General features: G+C 43.0%; 1 protein-coding gene across 6 annotated transcripts in view; it reads right to left on the minus strand.

The window, feature by feature from the left end:
* The window catches only part of LOC136780607 (ecdysone-induced protein 74EF-like), a 143,584-nt gene that overhangs the window by 16,283 nt on the left and 102,996 nt on the right, over positions 1-24,305 (minus strand). For 4 of the 6 annotated variants that reach the window (XM_066739090.1, XM_066739089.1, XM_066739087.1 and 1 more), the window contains 3 exons: positions 12,954-13,241; positions 10,853-11,020; positions 9,805-10,047 (listed from right to left, as the gene is read on the minus strand). In XM_066739090.1, coding sequence (XP_066595187.1) covers positions 9,805-10,047; positions 10,853-11,020; positions 12,954-13,241 — 699 coding nt within the window. The remainder of the gene's footprint in view (positions 1-9,804; positions 10,048-10,852; positions 11,021-12,953; positions 13,242-24,305) is intronic. The other 2 variants (XM_066739088.1, XM_066739092.1) reach the window with 1 other exon arrangement.

A 24,305-nucleotide genomic window follows, 5' to 3' on the forward strand; every position in this document is an offset into this window, starting at 1 on the left:
GCACACATGTACTATATATACATAGTATATATAGCATAATCAGACGTGGTCCGATAGCCTGCAAGGGGAAGTCCTTGAAGAGAGTCGAGCGTTTATTCGCTGCTTACGAACTCTGTCCACTTATATGCTAGCCCCTCTAGTTCTCTCCTCCTCCTCCTCCTTCTTCGTCTTCTCCCCCCCCCCTTCTCCCTCCTCTTCCTCCTCCCGTCCACCTCCTCCTCGCCTTAGCTCGCTAAATCTCTGCCAAGTGCATAAAAAACGTCGGAAAAAAGGAAAGTAACGCACGAACATTCTTCAAGAATCACGTGCACTTCTCAAATAACTCGGACGATAAATTGATTTCTTCTTCTCGTAATCTTATCCGCCGCTCCGATAAATTCCGACGAATTTTGCAACGAAACGGAATAACACGATGTACGGAATGCAAAGTATTCGGGATAAAAATGAAGAAAATCAAGGGAGATTTCTCAACGCTGTATATCAGCAGCTTTTGTAATGACCTGCTGAGGACACGCTTCTGAGGTAAAAGAACGACGTTTCTTTCTTTTCTTTTTCTTTTTTTTTTTACCCCCTAAGAGATTTAGTTTGGATTAAGAAATGGGTTTGGGAAATGGGATGAGAGTCACTGGTGCAACAGCGCTATGCATTTTTGATGGCGACGGTGGCGGCTAAACTCACACCAACTCGCTGTGACGCACACATTGGAAGACGGGCGTCCTCGGATAAACAGACTGGGAGTGTGCATGTAAGCGATGCGAGTGAGAGAGAGAGAGAGAGAGAGAGAGAAACGAGCGCACACAGTGGCGCGCGCTCCGATAATATGTACACTGCAAATATACGATACTATGACACACACACACACGCACTCACATAAATATATATATATATATATATGCATGTGTACGTCGTCGGTAGGGGCAGAGACCCAGGAAGGACGCGCTTCGCCAGTCTGCCTGCCAGCCTATTCAACTTATCTGTTAACTCACCTCCTCCTCCTACTTCTTCTCTCCCCCCCCCCTCCTTTTTCCCTTTTCCTCCTCATTCGCTCCCTTCTTTCTTTCTTTGGATTTATTTCTTCTTCCTCCTTCCCCGCCTCGTCTCCTTTTCCCTCCCCTACTCTTTCTCACCTACTCGCCACTCGGTGACCCAAAAACTCTCGCGATCAAACACCCGAAGCGAACGAACAATCGAATTAAAAAGCGCGTAAACACTTTTGCGCAAATCGATATAATCGACTCTCGAACCCACTTTGCTTTCTCGCTGAAATTAACTCGAATGATCGATCAGCTGGTCGTTTCAAACGGAGCAACGATTTCTGAGAAGAAAAAAGAATATATATATATATATATACACACGAGAGTAAAAACGTGCTGATCCGTTTGAAGTAGACGGATAAAAAACGTACGATCCAACGTGGACATGGAAAGCGACCGTTGTTCGAGCGAACGAACGAAGAAGGGAAAAGGAGAGAATTTAAACTAAAAAATGGAAATACTCTCCCAATTATAACGCGGTGGCGACCTTTCTGGGTCACGAGGCTTCTATCGTGCTTGTAAACACGTTTGGCTGTATACGTGTGTCATCCGTGCACTGGATTAATTCGTAAAAAAGCGAATAATCATGCAAAATGCTATCTAATGTCAATAGCGGTTTAAGAATAAAGTAAATCATTGATACGTTCCGTCATTCTTGGGTGAAATAAAAGAGTGTACGCGAGAGAAACTTCTGGGACCATCTATATATATATATATATATACATACATAAAGGAGAAGAAGAAGACGAAGAAGATCTATCATCTTTTCCTCGAGGAAGATTCATGCATATTTCAGAAAGTTGCGCATGGGAATAAATTTCGACGGTGCTTGGGCAGAGAGTGCGATGCGAGAGCTATGAAAATTGCATCCTATCGGTGAAAGGTCGACTCGTGGTCGAGGGGTGGCGAGTTTCAGCGAGCTTCGCTATTCCGCCGTTTCAAGGACAAACCAGTGTCCAGATTAGCGATTCGCTCTTCTGAGATCCATTTGGAGGAGCAATAACGCATCGCGCTTACTTGCGAAATTCTTGCGGAGGGCGGACAAAAAATGGAGAATTCCAACGGAGCTTAAGGAACGATCCATCCAAGATTTATTTCGCGGTAATCGCTGCAACGAGCGTATGGATCGAGATTTATAACGAGCGTCTGATTGTGTTTGTGGTAAAAATATTTTCGTATGCGTAATGCTTGCGATAAATGACGAATGGCCGGTTTCTTTACGAGGGATTAAGCGCGCTTTGTCGACTCCTCCTTATTTCCTGTTTCTCCTACTCCGATCTACATTATACCGGTGTGTACGCCTATACACACACACAAGCGTTTGCGTGGACGATTAGTCGCGCGCGTCTCTGAGAAAATCTGACACCGGGTGCTTTACTTCCGGAGTCTCGAGGCGCGATTAATCGTCGAGCGTGCTCGTCGAGTTGTCACGCGCCGCGCGCCGGTGTGAATGCACCTTTTCGACTCGTATCTCCTCTCGTAATTCAACTCCTACTGGGAGAAATGACGGAGAGAGTGAATAGAGAAGCGCGTGGGACGGAGACGGATATACAAGACTCCTCTAGTTTTCTTTTTCTTTTTTTTTTTGCGATCCCGTGCATTTTTACCAAATTAAGTCTCGGTCGAATCTGGACAACCCTCGGTCTCCGATTATTTCTGAACGAGTAATCGGAGAATAAAATCTATCTCTCTCATATTTTTACGATGATTTACGGGGGAAGTATATTCGTATACGAGGCGAACAGGGTAGGTTTCTCGCTCGAAAACGAAAATAGAAATGTCAAGGATGTGGAAAGGGGTGGAGGGGGGATGGCTGGGCGAAATTAAAGATGGAGTTGAGAGACGGACAATGGATGTGTATAGGCGTTTCCCAGAGTGAAAAGGCGGGTGCAGACAGACAGGAAGTAAAAAGCATCGTGTGTGTGTGTGTGTGTGTGTCGCCCTTCCTCCAGCTAGCTCACGTTGCTGACCTAGACCTACACCTTACTCTGCACTACATCCTGCAGTCACGACTTTCGCCGCTTATTTGTACCAGCAACCGCAAAACTCTATTGTCACTCTCTTGTTCTTCGATATTGTCTATAATTCCCGACTCTATATATACCAGCGCTGTAAAAACCTATTATTTCTAACGAGAGAGAGAGAGAGAAGAAAACGGTATATAACTCCAACGTGAAAGCAATAATAGCTTATCCGTCGACAAATGCGTATATATATATATATATATATGTGTGTGTACATGCGAAACGCAGCGAAATCGCGGAATATAATTGGTAGCTGCCGATATCGATGAGTTAAGTATAATTATGGACAGCGATATAACAGTACCGAGTAAGCGTGCTTGGCAAAATATGACGTGACATTTATTAGGAAAGAGGTGTGATTTATCGGCGAGCGAAAGCGAAAGCGTGCAATAATTCGCCCCGCCTAGTCTCGACCTAGACCTAGACCCAGACCTATACGCCTATGTTGGGTCCCAAACTTTTCTATATATATATATATAACAGTGTGTGGTATTTCTATTTTTATTCCTCTACTCCCCCCCCCCCCTCCCCCACCCCTCCTTGAAATATATTCCTATAACAGTGCAGCAGAGAAAAAGTATATACACAAGTTTTTCCTTGAAAATCACATCCGATAAGATTGAGATCCACTGGCGCGTGATAATGAATCTTAGAAAAGCGATCGATCGATCGAAACATCTGTCCCATTCCGTTTCATTATCGGTTATCGCTTATTTCCGCCGAGAGCGAGATTTCCATCGCAAAGCTTCCACGCGTATTGTAAAACGTTCGAGGGAAAAATATTTTGCAACTATGCGCGGAACTGATAACCGACAGCTGAACAAGTAAATTGATTTATATTAAGAGCCTACGCCAATGCGAATAGATTACTGCAGCCGGAGATCCATCGTTTTACGGAAGTCGAAGCAAATATCAGCAAATTGTCCGACCTCTTCGAATCATCGAGAATATTGAAAATAGATTCGAGATAGAAAGTTATCACGTAGAGAGAGAGAGAGAGAGAGAGAGAGAAATACACGCAAATACACATATATAAAAACGGTCGTATACATAAAGCGGAGGGTTAAAGAAATAAAAGAGAAATAAGAGAAATGAATTTTAAACATTATAGCAACGAGTTTTCGCACACGTAACGCTTGACATTTAACGACATTAGGTGTCGGTGTATCGGTTCGAGGGACATTTTCAACTGGGAATATCGTATTTTTTTCTCTCGGTTTCTTCTGCTGATTTTATAAGAGGAGGAGGAAGTGGTGTAGGAGTGGTGGGAGGAGGGGGGGGGGGCGTCTGTTATTCATCGCCAAGCCGAGGCGCTGCGTTCTATTTTTTTTCTGTGCGATTTCACGCGAAGGAAACCACTCGAGATTGGCCCTCTCTTGGTGTTTTTAGCGGGTTTCTGCTAACGGATTGCGTCGGTGCACCTTGCGTCTGGCGATCTTTTAAAAATACCCGGGAGAGTACTTGATCTAGGGCAAGCAGGACATCATCCTCCATTTCCGATGGCGAGAGAGGCTCGGCCCGTGCGCGCGTCAACCTACGCTGCGAATTTTTCGGCCGCGCCTCGAGCGAACCAGCCAAGCTAAAAATGTTTTCTGGGAAGAATCGCGCAACGCCGGAGAAAAATCACTTCGCTTTTTTCCACCGATTATCCGGAATTTTATACGGAACGCCCGATTCGGTTCCAATTAAAAATCTCCAACGCTCTTTATTCAAAGTGAATATTTTTTTTCTCTTTTTTCTTTTCCACCGACATCCTTTCGGTCGCCTCCTATGCACGTATGACGATAATTGCGCTAGTGGCCTGAAATAGATCGACCATTGAACGTTCTGCCGAGCGTTCTTCCAATCGAACTGTCGTTTTTTATATCGTTAAGCCTTGTAACGCTTATGAGTTAGGGCCATCGTGACCTTAAGTGCAAAAATCTGTGCCACTTTAGGTGCCAATCCATTCTAAGCTAGCAGTGCAGCTCGAGCGACGCCTTCCAAGGATCTTCCTTTCTGTTCTCACTCCTTGTTTTCGCGCTGATACCGCTCTATTTTTACTCGCTGCCCTATAACGAACTATATACATTCGCCCTCAAATTCCAATTCTTATATGTACACTCGAAATATAATTGCGCATCGAACTATATATATATATATAGATTTTCATTAATATCGCGCTTGAAAACAATTCTCCTTTAATTTCAATTTCGTTAATAGCGTACATTGAACGGGAATTATCGCGACCCGCAGTGGTGCGCCGTTTTAACGCAATTGCCCGCTATAACACAGTGGCGTATACTATAAACGTTCGTGATTAATATATGGTTCGTTAGAAAAATTCCGGGCAACGGTGAAATTGTTTGCAATGTTTTCTCGGAGGTCCGCTGGGTTTTTTGCAAATTTTCACGGTGGAGGGGGAGGCGAGTCGAACGGGGAAGTGAAATTTAATAGGTCAGCTTGGTATATATACACGATATACACATATGTATATAGTACCTATATAGAAGTAGCGATGAGTCGGCCGAGTATTTCGACAGAAAGATTAAGATCGCTCAACGATTCTTCGTGAAATATCAGCGTTGACTTACGCACGCTCCTTAACAGGTTGAATTTTCTCGAGGTATATAATATATGTATGTGCGATCGCAATGGGAACACGAAAAGATGGTAGGTAGGAGGTAGAGAGTGTGGAGAGCAGCGCGGAGGGACGTTACCAAATCGCTATGGCGTAACATTTTGCTTATTCACGTTCGATTATACAATCCGGCACACTTTTACTCCGTATTCCCCGCTGCTGTCGGCGACTGCCTGCTGAGTTTGCTTCGGTGTCGCCACTGACGCACTCGAGGTGCTCCCACCCCCCCCCCCCCTCCTCCTATACCTTCTCATTTCTCTTCCTCCTTTTCCATTCCAATTTTTAACCTCCTCCGCCCCCCCCTCCTCCTCCTGACTCCAATATTCTTCGACACACGCGCCGAAAAAATCGCGAATCCTATACAAAGGATGAAAAAAACAGGATAATTTCGAAATTAACAGAGGCAATTAAAGAGACGACTGTCGCGCGTGATGGACAATTGAAAGAGAAATAGGAGAATCGACGAGGTACTTTTATCCGCGAAGGATCTCTAAACTGATTTCTCGTCCAATTAGTTGACACACTTATTCAACGTTGCACAATCTCCGCGAAGCTCTCAAAAATGCAAGTTTCGTACCGAATAGTCGAGGAATTCTCAATTGAAATTGCAGCGGGCTAAGTAGGTCGATGCATTATTGCCTTATGCAGTCGGCTCTGGCTACCGCGACTTTAAGAAAATCCTCGAAACGAGAAAACTTATATATTTTACGTTCTGGCAAAACAATGAAAAGGCGGGAATTATTTCGTGTGTCGAAAACGAGTCGTGAAACCTTGCTAATATATTATTTTATTATTCGTTAATTAGTCTCTCGAAGCGGGCATTTCGAGAGGCGAAATGGGAAAGAATGTATATATAGAAACACAAAGAATATTTATTATCTCCGGAGTCATTCGTTGGATTATTGGGACACGCGTGCTACACGAAAGGATCGAAGAAATTATTTTCCACCGGGCAAATTCGAAGAGTTGGCCTCTCTCGATGTTGGCTCGAAATCACAGCTAGTGGCCACCAGGTGCGACCAGCTGTCATTGGGTGAAAAGAGAGAAAAGACACGCAAAAAAAGCTTAATTTGGATTACACGCGAGTCTCCAGTGGACTGCTGGAGACTGGGGCAAGTGCGAAATCGCGTTTCTTGTATGGCCGGAGCAGCACCTGATGCGAGTTCGCATTGGTTTCTCCCACACGTACGCGCAAACACAAATACGTTAATTCGCGAGATTCATTCACTACTCGCCGTTTGCTCTCTGCTCCAAGCACATCTCGGTGCTCGCCGAAAATCTCCGATCAATCGCATTCCACGACTCTTTTATGCTGCGGACAATATGTTGCCACAGCTCCGCAAATATTTGCAGGAGAATTATTAAAAAAATAAGAGAGGCGAGAAACGAATGAATCCAAACTCTCGCGAGGAGACCGCTTGGACACATGTTTGATTGGACGATGGGTATAGCGAGAAATCGTACCGAGTGAAACTTGAAAATAGTATATATATATAGAGTGTTGCGTGTGATGGGTTTTTTTTTGGTATTGCGGGAAAATCGATTCGAGAGGGAAGTAAGTAGGCCAATAAAAGTGTTTTGCCGGAACGAGAAGAAAAGCGGCTTTTGGTTGTTTGATCTGGGATGCGTGGTTGAGATCAGGACCCCCCCCCCCCCCTCCCTCCCTCCCTAACGATAGTCATTCAGTATAGCTTTTTTGCGTTTAGAAACGATTCGAGTGATTACGAGCGTAATATAAGGCTATATGTATACGAGAGCTGTACATATAGTGGTTGGTTCGGATGACGATGGATCGCGGCGCTGATCGACGCGGCGGAGACTCTCGATCGTAATAGCAGCAGCCAAGAAGACAGGAAGTAGCGACGGCGGCGGAGGAGCAGCTGGCTCTATCCGAGGCAGTCGCAATCGCGAACTGGGTCACCGGAGCAAATCTTCCCTTCGCTCTCGTGCCATGCATTTGCTTTCCTAAAGTCATACTCTAGCTTCGATTATTTAGTGCACCGCCGTAAACCATAAATAGAGGCCACTTTTGTGCAACCTGATAAATCCAACGATTTCTATACTTATTCCGCGGTTTTATACAAAAAGATATTTACCTCCTTCGAAAACAATCCTATCGATTATAAAATTTCTCTTATTTATCGTGCCTCGGTGTAATAAGATACAACGATACAAATCTCGCAATTATATTCATGAAACTGCCGATAAAGCGATCTTCCTTCGAAGATCTACGACTCGTTGTGGTTTTTTTCAAAATGGATTCCCCACGTCCGTCCAGAGACTTTGGACAAATTCACCCGGTGCGATCCAGAACCTCGACGTTTAACTCGAAGATCCACGTACTTTCGCTTTTGGATCCAGCGAGAGATCTATGTACGATCGAAAGAAATTGCACGATAATGAGATAAGGGAATTGATTAAAAATCTATGTACATAATACGGTTATTATTAAACCATTTCTCTTTCAAATTCGACCGTCGCGTTGGCCAAGTTTACATTTAAATCAGGCACTATCTATCGTTTGCTTATCGGGATAAGAGAGTCATGCACATAATAGTATATTACAATTGTTTGGCTCGAAATACCTGGTTTACATTAAAGAACATGCGTGTACTCCGATAAAAGTTAATCGTTACATTCTCTCGGCGACGAATTCGTTTTGAATTCCTGCGATAAGATTAGTTTACATAACGATTATTGTTACGCAATTAAATAAATTTTATTGGCAGGTGTTTCGTCGAAAAGTTTCAATAGTTTCTTGACGAAGTAGCGAAATTCCAGAGAAACTTAATTCGTGTCAGGAGGTGGTTATAATCATGGCGATATTTTATTTGCAGGTGTAACTAGAGCGAAAAGCGCGAGGCGAACGGGCATTTCTCTCCGCGAGTCTCTCCTTGTCCTTCCACAGCACTCTTCCCGCCATTTTTCTCGAATGTGTAGAAATTTTGATTAGTCGATGCAGTCGGATGCAACCAGCGACGCATCGCAGCTCTCTCGAGTGTTTTCCCCGCGGTGCACGTCGCGCCGCGAAATCCTTTCACTCGGCTGCTGCTTCGCCGCGTCTATACTCTCCTCGCGCGCATATATATATATATATATATATATATATATATAAATCTTTTAACCCAGTAGACGCTTCCTGCTTTCCACCAAACTGTCAGACCTGCGCCACCTTATTCCAATCTCGAGCGGCTTCGCGTCGATCGAAAATTATCGAAAAAAATCAACCAATGATGCAGCAACGATACACGTGTTAATTCTACCGGAAAATTCTCCGCTTTAACTCGCGTCTCTTCAGCGTTGTAAACAAGAAGTTGGTCGTTGATTCGAGCGCGTTACGAGCCGTGGATCCATAAATAATACAAGACGACGTTAATTGATTTTTTTTGACGAATGAGTAGTTTCTTCGAAGCTTGTTTGCACAATCGCTGAAATTTTGAAAGGTGTGTGTATGTGGAGAGAGAAGCAATAGCGATATATCATAATATTGGAGATTCGCGGCTCAACTATTTTTTACGGTAAATCGCATTTATTCAATCGTTATCTTTGGGAGCGAAATAAATTCAGCCGCCCACTTTTCGGTGTCGATATGCCATGCCACGAGAAAGTTTAAAATATCCGAATAGGATATTGAAACGATGCTTTATCGTGTATCCCTGGAATCGATCGATCGCGATTGGAGCGCAGATACATCTGCTATCGTCGGCTAACGTCGATAACGAAACGAGGCCAGAGAAAAGCCCGGCTCTCTCGAAACTCACAACCCATGTCTAAAAGCGTCCTATCCGTCCAAATCACGAGTATCCTATTTACCTACTCTAGCACACAAGCTCCACGAGGGATTTTAAAAATCTATGAGAGAGAGAGAGAGAGAGAGAGTGCGTTGAGAAACTTGTTATTCTTCCAAATTCGTAACTTGTGAGTTTTGGACGGAGATTCTTCGCCGAAGAATCGTGCTTGATGATATAATTTTGGAAGAGACTGTCCTTTATTAATTTCCAATGCTCAAAGTTGAGCCACTATATATATATATATATATCTATATATATATGATCGTGTTTCCAGTTTGGTTTTATATTTTTTTAATCGATTCACATATATGTTTATATATTTGGAAAATACTTACGCGTTGGTGGCTGTCGGTAAGCGTTCAAATGTTGCAAGCTTTGGGTCTGATGGTGATGATGATGGTGCGGTGGTCCCATGGTTGGAGGCATGGCATGATTACCGTGCTGCTGGTGTGGCGAGCTCCCTCTGTGCGGATGATACTGAGAAGGATGATGCTGATGAGGGTGGTGATAAGAGGGTGGTAGGAAACCTCCCGTCGACTGATAGACCCCTGGACTGTGGCATGCCGATCTACCCAGTGCTATTAACAACACACACAATCTCATGTATACTCGCTCTCTCACTCTTCCTCTGTTAACGCTCGTCCTTGACCAACATAATTAAAAACTCCTCATACACAATACAATCTGATCAAAAGTTCACTCTCCTTATCTTTACATTTCAAGTAGCTCAATATCTTATTTGCAAAATCACTCTCCGACTCTTGATACGAAGAGTCCTTATCGTGCCAAGATAAATAATCCAATTAATCGGTTTCGGTAAACGAAATTATTGGCATTGAGTTTAATTTTTAAGAAAAATCTGTCGTGTATTCTGCGCTGAAACACCTGTAACTGATACGCGGCAATCTCAAGATTCTATATGGACTATATAATGTCTAAAGCACTTGGGAAATTGTATGTAAGAATTTTATATGGTTGTGATTAATTCAACCATTTGTAATCGTTTCATGGAAAACAATGAAAAAACTGTGTTTGGGAAAGTGACAGTTAATTAGAGCAAAGTAGCAGTAATATATATTTTTAAGCTCCCTTGGCATTTTATAATAGAATAGCACCTACGAATTTTATTTTCCAACTGTTGCATTATTCTACGTTACAAGAATAACCTGGATTGCAAGAAAAATATTGTGTTTGGTGGTAACATTGATCCACAACTGTTGTGGAAAACTATTTTAAAATTCTTACGAAATAAGAATAAAAAAATATAAAATAGTCTTTTAAAAAAACTTGTCGTATTGCCATATTTATATTTACGTAGTATTGTAATAAAATATATATGTAGGCCATCGAAAGAAATAAAATCGAATGGCGTTATTCGGTTACCTGAGGAGAGATGCGAATGATGGGTGGGCAGACTCTGCTGGAGGGATGAATTAGGGTTGAGCCTTGCTTTCAGCAAAAGATTGGCGTCTTCGTTGCCACCGGAGGACGTGCTGGACTCGACGTCGCTGACTCCGCTGTCGGCGGGGCTAGCTGGCAGTGATCCGCTTCCTGTGTATCCGGCGTACGAATGCGTTCAATGCAACAAAAAGGATCGTGGGTTTCCCCTTGGTAATTCAGCCCTTGGACTCTTTCTTAGCTCTCCGAGCATTCGAGCGACCATGAAAGCAAGAATCAATGCTCAGTTCGTATATAATTACGTATCGTGCAACATTATTTTACAAGTGTAACCTTACGAGTAATCAACTATTGTCAAGTTGGGCTTCGACGAAATTGTCGAAAAGAAAAAAAGGAGATGTAAACCGAGGTGCATGGATTTTAGTCAAGAGATTAGAAAAATGGAGAGGTCCTACTGGGGTCGAGGCACACCTCGATGGTCAATTGTTTGGGAGCAGAATCAAGATGCAGGTTTGTCTACACAAAGATATACATATATATATATATACAGTTTAGCAGTCGATTGGGAGACCAAGTCTGGCGTCCGTGCGTTGGTCCGAGGTTAGACAGGAGAATCGAGGTGGGGTTGGTTGATGGAGCTGCAGGTTTCGTTTTTGCCCTCGTGAACTTTTCTCGTTGGTGCGATAGAGCATTGAACGTGTTTTCGCGTGCGTCGTCAATTAAAGGCATCTTTATGCAACGGGCGAAGGTCATCCGGTCATTGGATATGCATATTGGCCGCGCTTCCCACGGTCCTCTCCTGCGAGAAGCGAGAGAGAGAGAGAGAGAGAGAGAGAGGCTGCATGGGAGGGGGAGCTGGATAGCTGGCTGACTGGCTAAAGAGTAAAGTGCCTGGAATCAGCCGCCCAAAGGGTTTGCTGCACGAGCCGCCAGCCACTGACCCTTCTCCGCTCCACGTTTGCGTTATGCAAACCGGACATCGACGTGCGGATCGCGAGACACCCCAAGCTTTATGCAACTATCGATTGCTAGCCTCTCTACGACCAAAACATCCCTGAATAAAGCCTTTAAACCATTGACGATTTTACCAAAGTAAGTCTGTACCTGTATAATGTCTTTGTGGTAATGTTAAACGAGGATTTTCAACTCTCTCTCTCTCTCTCTCTCTCTGTTTCGTTTTTTTATTAATTTAAATTAAATTTATGAAAATATATGATTTTACAACTATTTTGAAGATTCTTTTTTAAAACTGAATAATAGTTTTCGACAGTATTAATATAATTAGTTAACGTGAAAAGGTATTTTTGTTTGGTCCTGCCAATTCTTAATGAAAATGTTCATGTTATTTATGGTTATCAACACGTTATAGGTATTGAGAAGAAAATTTCTCTTGCAAAAAATTCAAGTCATATTCAATATAAAGCGTTCATTCGATATCCACTGCATGTTTATGGTAAATATAGTCAACATGGGTTTACATACTAGGACTATACAGGTGGTGTACTTCTGTAAGTTTTCTGCTATATACGGATCTTTGAAAAGTAAATTAAACTGCTTTAAAAAAGTAATTTCCATTTTCAGTGGATCAAAATGAATAAGAAATATGTAGCTTTTATCCGAAATACTTTTTGCTGTTGAAATATTGATTTATTCAAGAGAAAACCTGCAAGCCTACGACTCTTAATCCATCAATGCTGCGACAAAAGAATCGATCGGAGTAACGCGAGATCTATGTTGATAATGAGTTTCCAGGAAGCTAGTGAATTGCGAGGTTCCGCAGTGAGTAAAGAGGAAAAGTGGCAAGTTTCAGAATAGATAGTGGGTAGGAGGAAGTGGGGAGGGCAAAAAGTGAAATTGTTGCCTATGAGAGAAATAAAGAGTTCTCGCGTGGCGAATAAGAAGAAGGTGCATTAGCGTCAATGGTCACGAAAGCCTTGAGCTCTCGAGAAAAGTTTAGCAGTGCGTTGCGTTGCTGCTTTTCTATCTCCTGTGCAATATTTCTCCACTCGCAGAGAGAATGGAAAATTTTGATAGTGCGCGTGGGTGGAGAAAAATGAAAATAAGAGAAGAGAAGAGTGGATATTACTACCTGGCGTGCTAGTGGTAGCAATCGCGGCAGTGGTATAGGGTTGTCCAGGCATTTGGGGGTGGTGCCCTGGTAAATGTCGGCCGTAGCCATTTTGGACGGCTGCAGCGGCTAATCCAGAGTGCTGCTGGGGATGCTGCGAGAGGATCCCGTGCAGCAACCTCGTCCCCGTCGGGCTGGTTGTCGTGCTCGTCGATCCTGGCTCCGCTTTCACGTTCGCCAGGACCAATTGTTCCTTCTCGCTGGTCACACCGCTTCCATCGTGCGGTTGAACCTCCCTCGTGTCAACTGGAATATATACACAAAAATTCAACATTAATCACTTGTTATACAACGATCTTGCGGAGTAATTATAATTTTGCGAATGGCTTAATATTAACAAATTAATTAGCATGGTGTGCTAGCTATGGTTCACCATTTGAAACGATGCAGAACATAGACACTAGTGGATATGTTTCGTTGCAATAATTATAGTTATTAAAATTACGCACGAGATCTTTTCAAATGGAAATAATTTAAGATATTTCGAAAAGGTCCCATGTATAAAATTCTAATATTTCTTATATTTTTGAAAGAAAATGCATTATCGCATCAACGCACACAAGAAATGTTTACATGTAAAATTTCCATCATCGTTGCTTGCATCGAAAAAGGTCTTAAATAAAATAGTCATGTAAACTTATCAAGACATTCGAAGATAAAGAAACTTTTTCATACGTGCCTATATTAATTAAAGTAAATTTGATATGAGCGGGAGACCCTACGTATGTATGATATATCGATCGGACGGTAAAGGTTCGACCAGCATCTCTGAAAAGAGGATGGTAGCGGTAGTTTATCGGTGTGCGGAGTTTCCCGTGGATTTTACAGGGGAAGAACGAGAAATTGCTTAATGAAGCCGAGGAACGGCGGTGGTTCGCGCGGTTGCCACTGCCTGAAAGGAAGGTAGAAACGTTGCAGTGGGTCAAGGAGAGACTCCGTGCCGCCGTACACCGCCGCCGGCTTTCACTTCCTCTACGTGGTTGGCGCTGGCTCGTTCGCTCGACCACCTCCGACAAAAACCAACACGCTCAGCGCTCGGAGAGAGAGAGAGAGAGAGAGAGAGAGAGAGAGAGACTGGCAGCCGCAGCAGCGCGGACCGGCTACCTCATTTTCCCCCCTCATTTTTATTCCTCGCGTCCGAGTCGAGGCAGAAAATCGCGCGTATTGCCAATGTACAATCCATTCCGCTCCAATCCGGTCCAATCGCCGATTGGCTCTGGCCAAAACCGTTGATACAAGGCGCCGCTCTACCCCCCTGCACCCCAACTTGACTTTCCCCCCCCCCCCTCCTCCATCCCTTCTTCCCTCGCGGTACCAAAGGCTCATTTAAATGACGCTGCCCATGTAATATTTTAATGCGCGACTGCGCAACTTCTCTCCCGACACGTAATCCAAAACGTTTGTTTGTATATCCTTTTTTTTCTTTTCTATCTCCCCTTAAAGTCTTTACGTAATTTCACGGATACCCCGATACAATTTATGATCCATCGGCTCTCGTGCGTTGCGCAATTCAATTATGAAAGACGTAGATTCGTTTGCCGGTGAAAAAGTATACCTTTCCTGCTTTTCAAACTTCGATCCGATAGCGGAGATAAGGAACGAGTGTCTATTTTCTTTTATTATTGAGCTGTATTTTTTATTCCATTCATGGGTAATCGCGGTGGTCGTTTTGGCCGGTGAAACATGGAAGGAGGAGGTTCGGTGGTATAGCGGAAGAAGCCGTCCTCGCCGGTTGGTAATTTCCTGCTATTGGAAAACGAAAGGGTGTTAAAGGGTCTGGGGAAAGGAAAAAGGTGTCGGGTCGACTATCCACCGGAGCTTTTATTGAGAATTGCTTTATCGATTGACCCAGACCCAGGTACTTTGAGTATCGTTCTCTTATTATTTGTATGATATTCACCTGTGAAACACAACATGGAAAACCTTCGAGTAATACACTGAAAATTCGTATAGACGTCTCGGTTTCCAATCTACACAGTTATATATATAACTTGATTCTTCCCGATCGTTTATACTCCTCGATGAAACCACCCTGATTCGCCATTTTAGAATTTAACTTCCAACCGCTGGCGCACAGCAAAAGTAATTTAACGCGCGAAAGCCGAAGAACGCAGCAACGAACAATCGTCCAATGAAAAATTTTTCTCGAGTTAAATAAAGATAAAATTCGAAAATTTGCGTTGATCTGCAATAATGCAGAACAGTGTCCATAAAACGTGAAATTATCAGCATGCAGTTTTAATAAAGGAAATTTCCTCAGGTTTTTACACGGGATGCATCGAAGCTCGCGAGGAAAACAAGTGTTTGTTCGAGGCAAAAATTGAATGGGACGATCGTCGCTGAAATTTGTCGATGCCAAAGAGAACAAGAGGAATTTTGCATCGGCGAGATAAAGGAATTTTAACGGGTGTCTCTCGTCTTATTTGTATTCACGAAGCGGTCTTTTCACTTTCCAAATGCATCGGGATTGATTAGCATAGGCTGGATGGATGGGAGAGGGCAACAAACAACAAGAGACGCGCGAGAAGAGAGTGCATGACGTAAGAAGTTTCAAGGGATCAATGAGAGATGGTCTCGAGTCTGCTATATAAAGCAAAGGGGTACTCTTCTTCGTTCTAAGGAGAAATTCCAAAGTGGCTTGACCTTGGATGACCTTGGATAGGAGAGGACGCATCGTCAGCGCCAGGCGTCTAGCCGCATCGACCGTTTTGCTTGCTTTTCCTCGCCTCTCTCTTTCTTTTTCTCCCTCGTACACGCGTACTGCACACACACACGCCCCATTCTATACACACCGTGCACACAAGCCATATTGAAATTTTCATTATATAGAGCCTTCGATTTTCCAGTTCCGCTATATTTCCGACTAAACTGGTGTCTATATATATATATATATATATATATATGTAGTTTCCCACTCTTCTCCAATCGAGAAACGACACGGAATAAAAGCAAACCGATTGAAAACAGTGGCACCGTTTCACCGGAATCGCCTACCGTTATACTATATAGAGACCGTTCCAGATAATCTCGCATGAAACTGCTCAGCTGTTTACGAGAAAATTTACGACTAAAAAGTCTATATCCTTAACAGTTATAGTCACTCTTTCCTCTAATTCTTTCGTTGATTCATCGTGTCCGAAAGAATTCTGCATATCGGAGTGCAGCTGATTAAGCGATAAGAGAGAGTGTAAATATAATTTTTGGTACAATGAAAGGGAAAGTGATAAAGGGTGTTACTAGAACGATAGGGATCGATTAATCTTGATAAAATTTGAAGCAAAAATTCCTTCCTCTTTATTCTCACAATGATAATTCTGAATTTAGGAGCAAGTAAATAAATTTTATCAAAATCCAAAGGAAACCGTAAGAATTGCAAGACACAAACGGAAACAAAATTCCTCGTCGTAGTTATACATTTACAAGCAAAAAATCTAAAGTCTTTAAAGTACTAGTCACTACTCTCCCCCTATTTCGTCGATCAGCTTTGAACGCGAGAATTCAGCAGTGCAGGAATATACGAGATATATAGTATACATATATATATATATATATATATAGAGTGGATTGAGCAAGGAGAAAGAGTTTTCGGGAGCGTGCAAATAATTGTGGGCAGAATCGAAAGGAAAAGTAAGAAGAGCGAGCGAATAAGAGAGGCAAAAGGTGCTTTGGCCAGTGTCCGATGCGGCGCATAAGGTAAGGTCAGCGTTTATTGGGTTTGGTTGGGTTCCTCCGGTGGCGTCTCGGACCACGCAACTTTCTCGGGCCGACACGCACACGAGCTCGCACTGCCACGCGTGTCCAGCTGGTACATTACGTAACGGTAACGACTCTCTCTTTCTATGTGACATCACGATGTCGCTCTTTCAAGTGCAGCAGGCTTGCACCCGACGAGTTTTACCAGCGCATGCATAAACAACACCGACACCGATGCGTTTCCAGCTTTACGCAATCCTTATCCCACCCGTTTCTTCTTCTGGCCCACTACCACCGATTCCACTCGCCACATCCGACATTTTCTTATTTTCGCACCAAACAAAGAACATCGTCCGAAGGAATTGTGAACTCGAGCAAAAGCGTCAAAACTCGCGATAAATAGCCGCGACTTTCTACGTTTTTCTCTGCTCGCGAAAATAATTGTACTGATTCGGTTAGTAAGGATTGCGAGAAAATTGCGGGGAGCCGAAAGATTGGACAAGGCGCGGGCAGGTGCGAAAGAGACTCGCACCTGTTACGTTCTCTCGAGCAACTCTCGACGCTCGCTGAGAATTCCGGGATGTGCAAATACTTCCACGCTATATATATATATATATGTACATCCTTTAGATAAATTTTTTTCTTACTAACACTGATTTATAATTTTATTTCGAGTACGCGATACTGTACAAACTGATTTATTTTTTTTCGACCATTCATTCCCTAATTTCAAAGATCACGCATATTAGCATTACCCAATGTGCACGAATATCGATAAAAACGAGGGAAATGCTGGTTGAAAGTATGATAAATCCAGTGTGGGTGACAACTCGAATAGCTACGAGACGATCTATGTAAGCAGTTTCTTTCTTTAATCCTGATAATTAATTCAGCAGATTTTAATTAGCAGATAAGACGACCATTAGCGTCATTATATAATTAATTCCGATCGCATAATCGTCCGTTACGTTCCAGATATCGTTCAGTTTTGATTTATTGCTCCAATAACGATGTTGTAGCGTTGGTAATCTTACATTAGGTTACTTAGTTGGAGATACTCGTAGCTTTTACGCCAGTTTAGATAAACGTTTGTCAAAAATAGAGACGAGCTTCTTGATCCCCGATGATTTATCGGGGTTTCCAGAGCAGTTCAATCGCAAGATTTCAAGTGCCAAGTAAAACACAGCATCGATCGATATCCGAGATAATCCCAAGGATTAATTAGCGCGAATATCGAAACAGTGATTCTTCTTTGCCTAATTGCTCATCTGTAGTAACGATTAGTGTAATTTTTCAAGACGAAGATAGAGGAATAAAGAAATTCGTAATAAATATAGGTACACCATGCGACACTGATTAATTCTGCACACACGAGAGAGTGTTTCATCTTCTTCTAAAATTACATCACAATTTTCACCTTTTACATCTCCTCCCCCCCCCCCCCTCCTCTCGATGTGGACGAGCGAAATTTTATCTATGCGATAGAGAGCAAGGAATTGAAATTCCTATTTCGGTTGACTCATTACTTTTTTATTAATATTAAAAGCAGATTGACGGGCTTGAATTAATAACAAAAATTCTGACATTCTCTCTTGGAAATGCGTGAAATTAGCACGAATCTAGTGGCAAAAATTCGCGGTGCTAAGCTTTTAGCGAAGCGAACGAAATTCCAAATTGAGTTGCGGCCGAAATGCAACATTAAAACCGTATTTACCAACTTAAATGAATAACAAACGTTATTCCGACGGTTAATTAATATTATATCGAAATGTTTGAAATTAATGCAAATCTCGCGGTGAAAATATATGCCCACAGCCGTGTATACGAGCTTTTGGTATAAAGTGCAGGAATAGTATTTGGAATGAATTGTTGAGTGATTTTGCAAGCCGCTGTGGAGCTTTGTAAATGATTATTGCGGTGATTGAATTAATTGTAGAGCGGAGCTCATTGTGCCTGTTGGAATGCATTTCTCTTTCTTTATCGCGTTGTGATGTTTTGGGCGATGGTGGGGCGGGAGGGGGGAGCCGGAAATTTCGATACCGGAAGCGACGTGCCGCTCATTTCTGTCTGGCTGCGTGTTCCGTGCGCGACCCACTTCCTGCTTCGGACGAAATCGAGAGTGCTGGCCTCAAAGTAATCGGGCGCGCACACACACACACACACGCATAGAGGCGCGAATCTCACTGTTCCACTGTGCTCCTTACATCGACCCGTTTACCCCCCCCCCCCCTCCCTCCACACCAACTCACCACGCGCCACACATTTCTCGCATCACTTTCATTTACATTTCTTCATTCCAACGAAACAATCACGTGCATAAATTCCGACTCAAACATTTTTCATACTTTGTTCCTCATTTCTCATTTTTCACTAGTCTACATATAACAACAACTATCTTTTATCTCCAATCGCGATAAAGTCGCTCGATCATTTCTCTGGAACCTAACAACTTTCGGTGCTAGAGAATTTTTCGCTTCGAAATTGCTTCCGTCACGTGTGCTTGCATAATGCTTTTGGTATTTATGACGAACAGAAGGAGAGAAAATCGCGCGATACTCGTCCCAATTAAAGCGCTATGCGACACTTGAGATTCTTCCATATACACGCGTGCATGCACACACACCGTCACCCCAAGCCAGTGTCAATGTTGACCTTTCGTTCTTCTCAACAATAAATTTCAGATGTATTGGTGTGTTCCGTTGGTGTAAGAGGGAAAGAGACGCCAAAGGGTTTATCGCGAAGAGCGAATTCGAGATGGCGGAGCGCTCGAGTAGAAAAACAGAGTGGGACGATGATAGAGGGAGAGTTTTAAGAGAAGAAAAAGTGGCGAGGGGGGAGGAGGACGCGGGAGGAAATTCCCGGGTGTCCAATAAAAATTTCTAGGGCGTCTGGATGCTCTTCATGGTTGGAATCAGGAAGAAAGAGGAAACGTCAATACCGACCGTGACCCATTTCCCGATGAATGCCAGTCGAAACCTGGCACCCTTACCATTGTCCTTTCATGCTGCCAGAAAGATCAGCCTTTTTTTTTATACTCGAGACGCGCATACGCCTACTTCCTTCGAATAACAGAATCCACGCGAGGCAAACCCTGCTAAAAACCCTAAATCGCAGCTAACAGTATCTCCTCGAGCATTCTTCCTGACGAAAGCGAAGAAAATTTCGAGCCTACCCTTTTGTACACGGAGGAAGATACACACATATTAAATTCACTTTCTTTCAATATTCTTAGAATCTTGCACTTGAAAGGGAACGTTGCGAGGAAACGAAATTTTGGGAAAACTAAACGGGAGAGATCTGAAATTTCTCTGTGACCCATTTTCCTCGTCGGAGAATAGACTACGTTTTACGGCCACGATTGTCCCGTTGAGAGAGTAAAATAACGACATTATAATCAGACATTGATCACCTCCAGTCATCTCAAACAGATATTTAAATTGTTTTCCTTCCACCTTTTCCAAATCCTTGTGAATCACCGTGATAACTATAGTAGGTGAACGAAAATAGAAGCTGGAAATTGATCGCCCAAACTATTCATTAATAACAGATTAGAATTCTCTTCTTTGCAAGATTATCAGCATGAAACCTCGTCCTATAGTCACCGATGATTGTAAAAGGGACGACAAGTTGTGGGAGCGAAAGAGTAAGAAGGGAGGAGAGATGAAATTTGTATCTCACACTTTGGCTGATGGTTGGAACATGGTGACCGTATGGCCAGGATTGTCCCGTTAAGAGAAAAGTGGTGTACATCAGTTAGGAATTGATCACCTGAACTGATCTTTGCTTTCTAACGGTAAGAAAGGAGCCTTGGCACAGGTATAATAAAGCGATGCGCGAGGGATGCTGCTAGACCAGATGGTTCACGGCCTCTTTTTTGTATCTGCTGCTCATTTGATTCATACGGTTCCTCTTTTTTTTCCACCTTTCCTTTATCTATTTTCCTAAACAACGATTTCGGATAAAGGTCTATCCTCGATGAGCGAGGCACTCGCCTTGGAGCGACCAACTCGTTAGACACATTTTCCCAAGCACATATACCCTATCTGCTTTCCCCATTTCCAGACACTCACAAATCTTTCCAGAGATCTGCTCGATTTTATCTGATAATTGCGTTTACCGGTATCCCATTTCCGCTCCGGAAAACTATTACCTCTCTCGATGCAATATTTTTCCTAATTAACGAAAACGCTCTATAATCTCTTTCCCTCTCGTATATATCCACGAAATCTCATTAAGCCGGTTCAACGAGTTTCCTGTTTTTCTGCACTCGTGGTACCGGAAGCAGTCAATAGAGAACCGCGAAATGATCAATCGGAAAATCATCCAACCAAACAGACAGCATTATAAATAATATATATCTCCGTGGTTATTGGCTCGAATTTCCACCACGAGTCCCGTATCGAAGCCTGGCTATTGGAAATTCGACGGTTAATCTTTGATGAGATCTCCGAGAGAATTCGATAGAGCATGGTAGGAATCGACGATGATGAAGAGTCGGGAAGACGAGGAGGAGTGAAAGTGGAAGAATAACAAGGTGCGGCTCGAAACGATCGACTGAAAGTGACAATAAAGGGTTGTACACAGGCACGAACGTCGAATCGCAAAGAAGGAACGCGCGTGGTCGTTATACCGAAATCCGAGACGCGGAACAACCTTGGATCGCTCTTACGGGTCATTGTGCAATCTAACGGTGTCCATGTGTCGGTGTGGAATCTAATTCGTTAATTGCGAAAGCAAAAGATAGTCCGGAGAGAAATTTCGCGCTTTCTTTTCGGTTTCGTCGAGCACCTACGTCACCAATCTCATATATATATAAACCTAGAAGAATCAAAGGTCACGCGCTGTGTCTGGGAGTCTCGATCACCACCGATTTCCCCTGTTTAACTTTGCGTTAGCCATATCGCAGTTTGCCCCGTTAAATCGCCAACGACGCGTGCGAGGAAGGATGTCAAGGACGATCGGAGTTCTATAGGAGGTGGCGACAAAGTCACGGGTGTAAAACAAACGAAAAATTCTATTCTAGCTTTCATTAGAAAATTTTTCATATATATATACGTGAGACGCCGAAGGTAGTAATTGTGCAATTGGCAAACGTGTTCACCGCGTTCGATCTTGCGTTATTCGCGTCGTCGATCGATGGGATTATCCACGGTAGAGACTCGTCGATAAAAAATAATACAAAGCAAAAAAAAACGATTAATCGAATCGGAATAATTATTACGGGAGCATCGGGGAAGATGGGATAAGCTCGGTGCGTTTAATTCGGAATTGGCTGGGAGGAAAATTCATGCGGAAAGGTTTGATGAAATTTTGATGAGAGCGCTAATAACGGTTGGCTTGGCTGTCTATACCTCGTTGCTATAATAGTCTAGGTAGTTGTAGCGTAGGCTTGCCTAGCCCACAACTCGGCTTACTATGTAGGTCAGGGCTGGTGCATTCAACGAGCTCGCTGCTCTTCCTCCTCCTCTTCTACTACACGCCGCACCGTTCTATTCTGCATACGCGCGTTTATCCTTTCATATAACGGGTGTCCCTTTTCCTTTTCACCGATAAACGCCACTCGTTTTCCACTCCGCTCTTCGACGCTGCTACTTTTTAAACCGTGCAAAGGCTTCGGCTTGAATTTTGGAATAAGGCTTGTACAGTGGTGTGAGTGCGTGTGTGGGTCGGATGGAGGAAAATGGTGCATTGACGCGTATCCGAGTGAAAATGGGACACCCGATAAACGAAGGTAAGCGTCTCCGTGCCAACGTTCCAATAACTACCCAAGAGCGCAAGGACAGCCTACCCCAGTTTTCCTATTGCGAACGATTGTGCTCTGCCATGCGTCCTTCGACCTCTCTCTCTCTCTCTCACACACACACAAACAAATATATATATATATATACATATAGTAACTTTCCTCCTCTTCTTCGTCACTGTCTCCCTTTACCAATCAAAGCCGACACCTATACAGCTACCCCCCTCCACGACTCTTCGTCTTCGAGATATTGCTCAACTCTTCTAGTACAGCACGCATTCCCCCCCCCCCTCCCCCCTTCGTTTGTTGTATAAATATAATAATACAAAGCTCGTGACTAGAGCTCACTTGGGAAAAATTCACCAATTTTCCCGAACATTGAAAATCTTTAAATCAACGCGATGTTTCTTTCACGCGACTTTCTAAATAGAACGACGAGATGGGATAATTGCGGCCACGCGACCTTCAACCGCTTCGCTAACGCCACACGCCGGAGAATCTCTTCCGCCGGGCGTGGAGAGTAACGATCGTGCAAAATCGATCCCGCTCTTCACCCACGAGAGGATTCGTGAACCGAGATATTATATGAAGCAAACTCGCTGGATCGTTTCTTAGGAAAAAATCTACGCTATTATGTGAATATTTATATATATATATGTATATATATATATATAGGTGATTTGATTTTTTTTTAATCGAAATTAGAGATAAAATGCCGCACTATACGAGCGGAAAATAAAGCGGGACGCTCTTATTTTCCAGGCATTAAAATTTATTTTTACCCAGGAGATTGTTCAATGAAATATCGCTGAGAATTGATGAATTTGTATCCGAAATAAAAACCTACATTTTGTGGTGGGAAAATAGGCTAAGACGCTCTTATTTTCCATGCATTAAAATTTATTTTTACCCAGGAGATTGTTCAATGAAATATCATCGAAGATCGATAAATTTTTATCCGTTGAAATTCAAAATAAAAAGCTGCATCTCGCATTTTACCTGGAAAGTGGTGTGGGATGGTTTTATTTTCTACGCGTTGAAATTCGAAAGAGTCTGCACTATAGTGTGCGGGGAAAAAGGCGTGGGGTGGTTTTATTTTCTACGAGTTGAAATTCGTTGTTATCGAGGAGATTCTTGAACGGAATCGTTTAAGAATCGATAATAAATTTTTATCGAGAAACGAGTGGCGTGTATTTAAATAGGTTTCGAGGAAGCGGAGGGTCTCATTGTAATTCAGGATACTGGCTCGCGAAGGAAGAGGAAGGAAGGAAGGAAGGAAGGAAGGAAGGAAGGACCAACTTCCCGTCCCGACATGCGCCTACACGTTCCTTCACACCTTGCCTCTCGTCGTGGCTATCCTCTAAACCGATCCCCAACCGTCAATTTACTTCTATCCCTCTTTTTTTTTTTTTTTTTTTTATATTTAACAAAGTTCTTTTCTACCGAGAATAAATCATTACCTTTCGTCACCCTCCCCCCCTTCCTACAAGCTTGACCTGATAGGTGAATCAGCATTAACATATCTCATTGTTATTAGTCATTTTTCAACTTATCTATCTAGCGCAATTGTAAATCAACACTTAAGTTCCTATTTACTATACCAGTCAGTGTACTAATTGCTACGTATTATCCTCGCATAATTATTAGAATTGCTCGGTGGAAATTTTTTATAAAAATAAGCGAGTTGTAAAATTAGTCTTTAACACCCTCGCGAAACTGACCTACATTTTCACCCCATGCCGAGCAAGGACCCACTGCACGCTCAATTTCCAACAGCAACGGAGCCTCCCTTTTCCCTAGCTCTCGCATACACGCGCGCGCGCGCACACACACACACACACACACACACACATGGATAAGGAGGCCCTTTGAAAATG

Source organism: Prorops nasuta, unplaced genomic scaffold, assembly GCF_024137725.1.
Source record: "Prorops nasuta isolate Cenicafe-Biocafe unplaced genomic scaffold, Cenicafe_Pnas_1.2 PNAS00019, whole genome shotgun sequence".
NCBI classification, from domain to species: domain Eukaryota; kingdom Metazoa; phylum Arthropoda; class Insecta; order Hymenoptera; family Bethylidae; genus Prorops; species Prorops nasuta.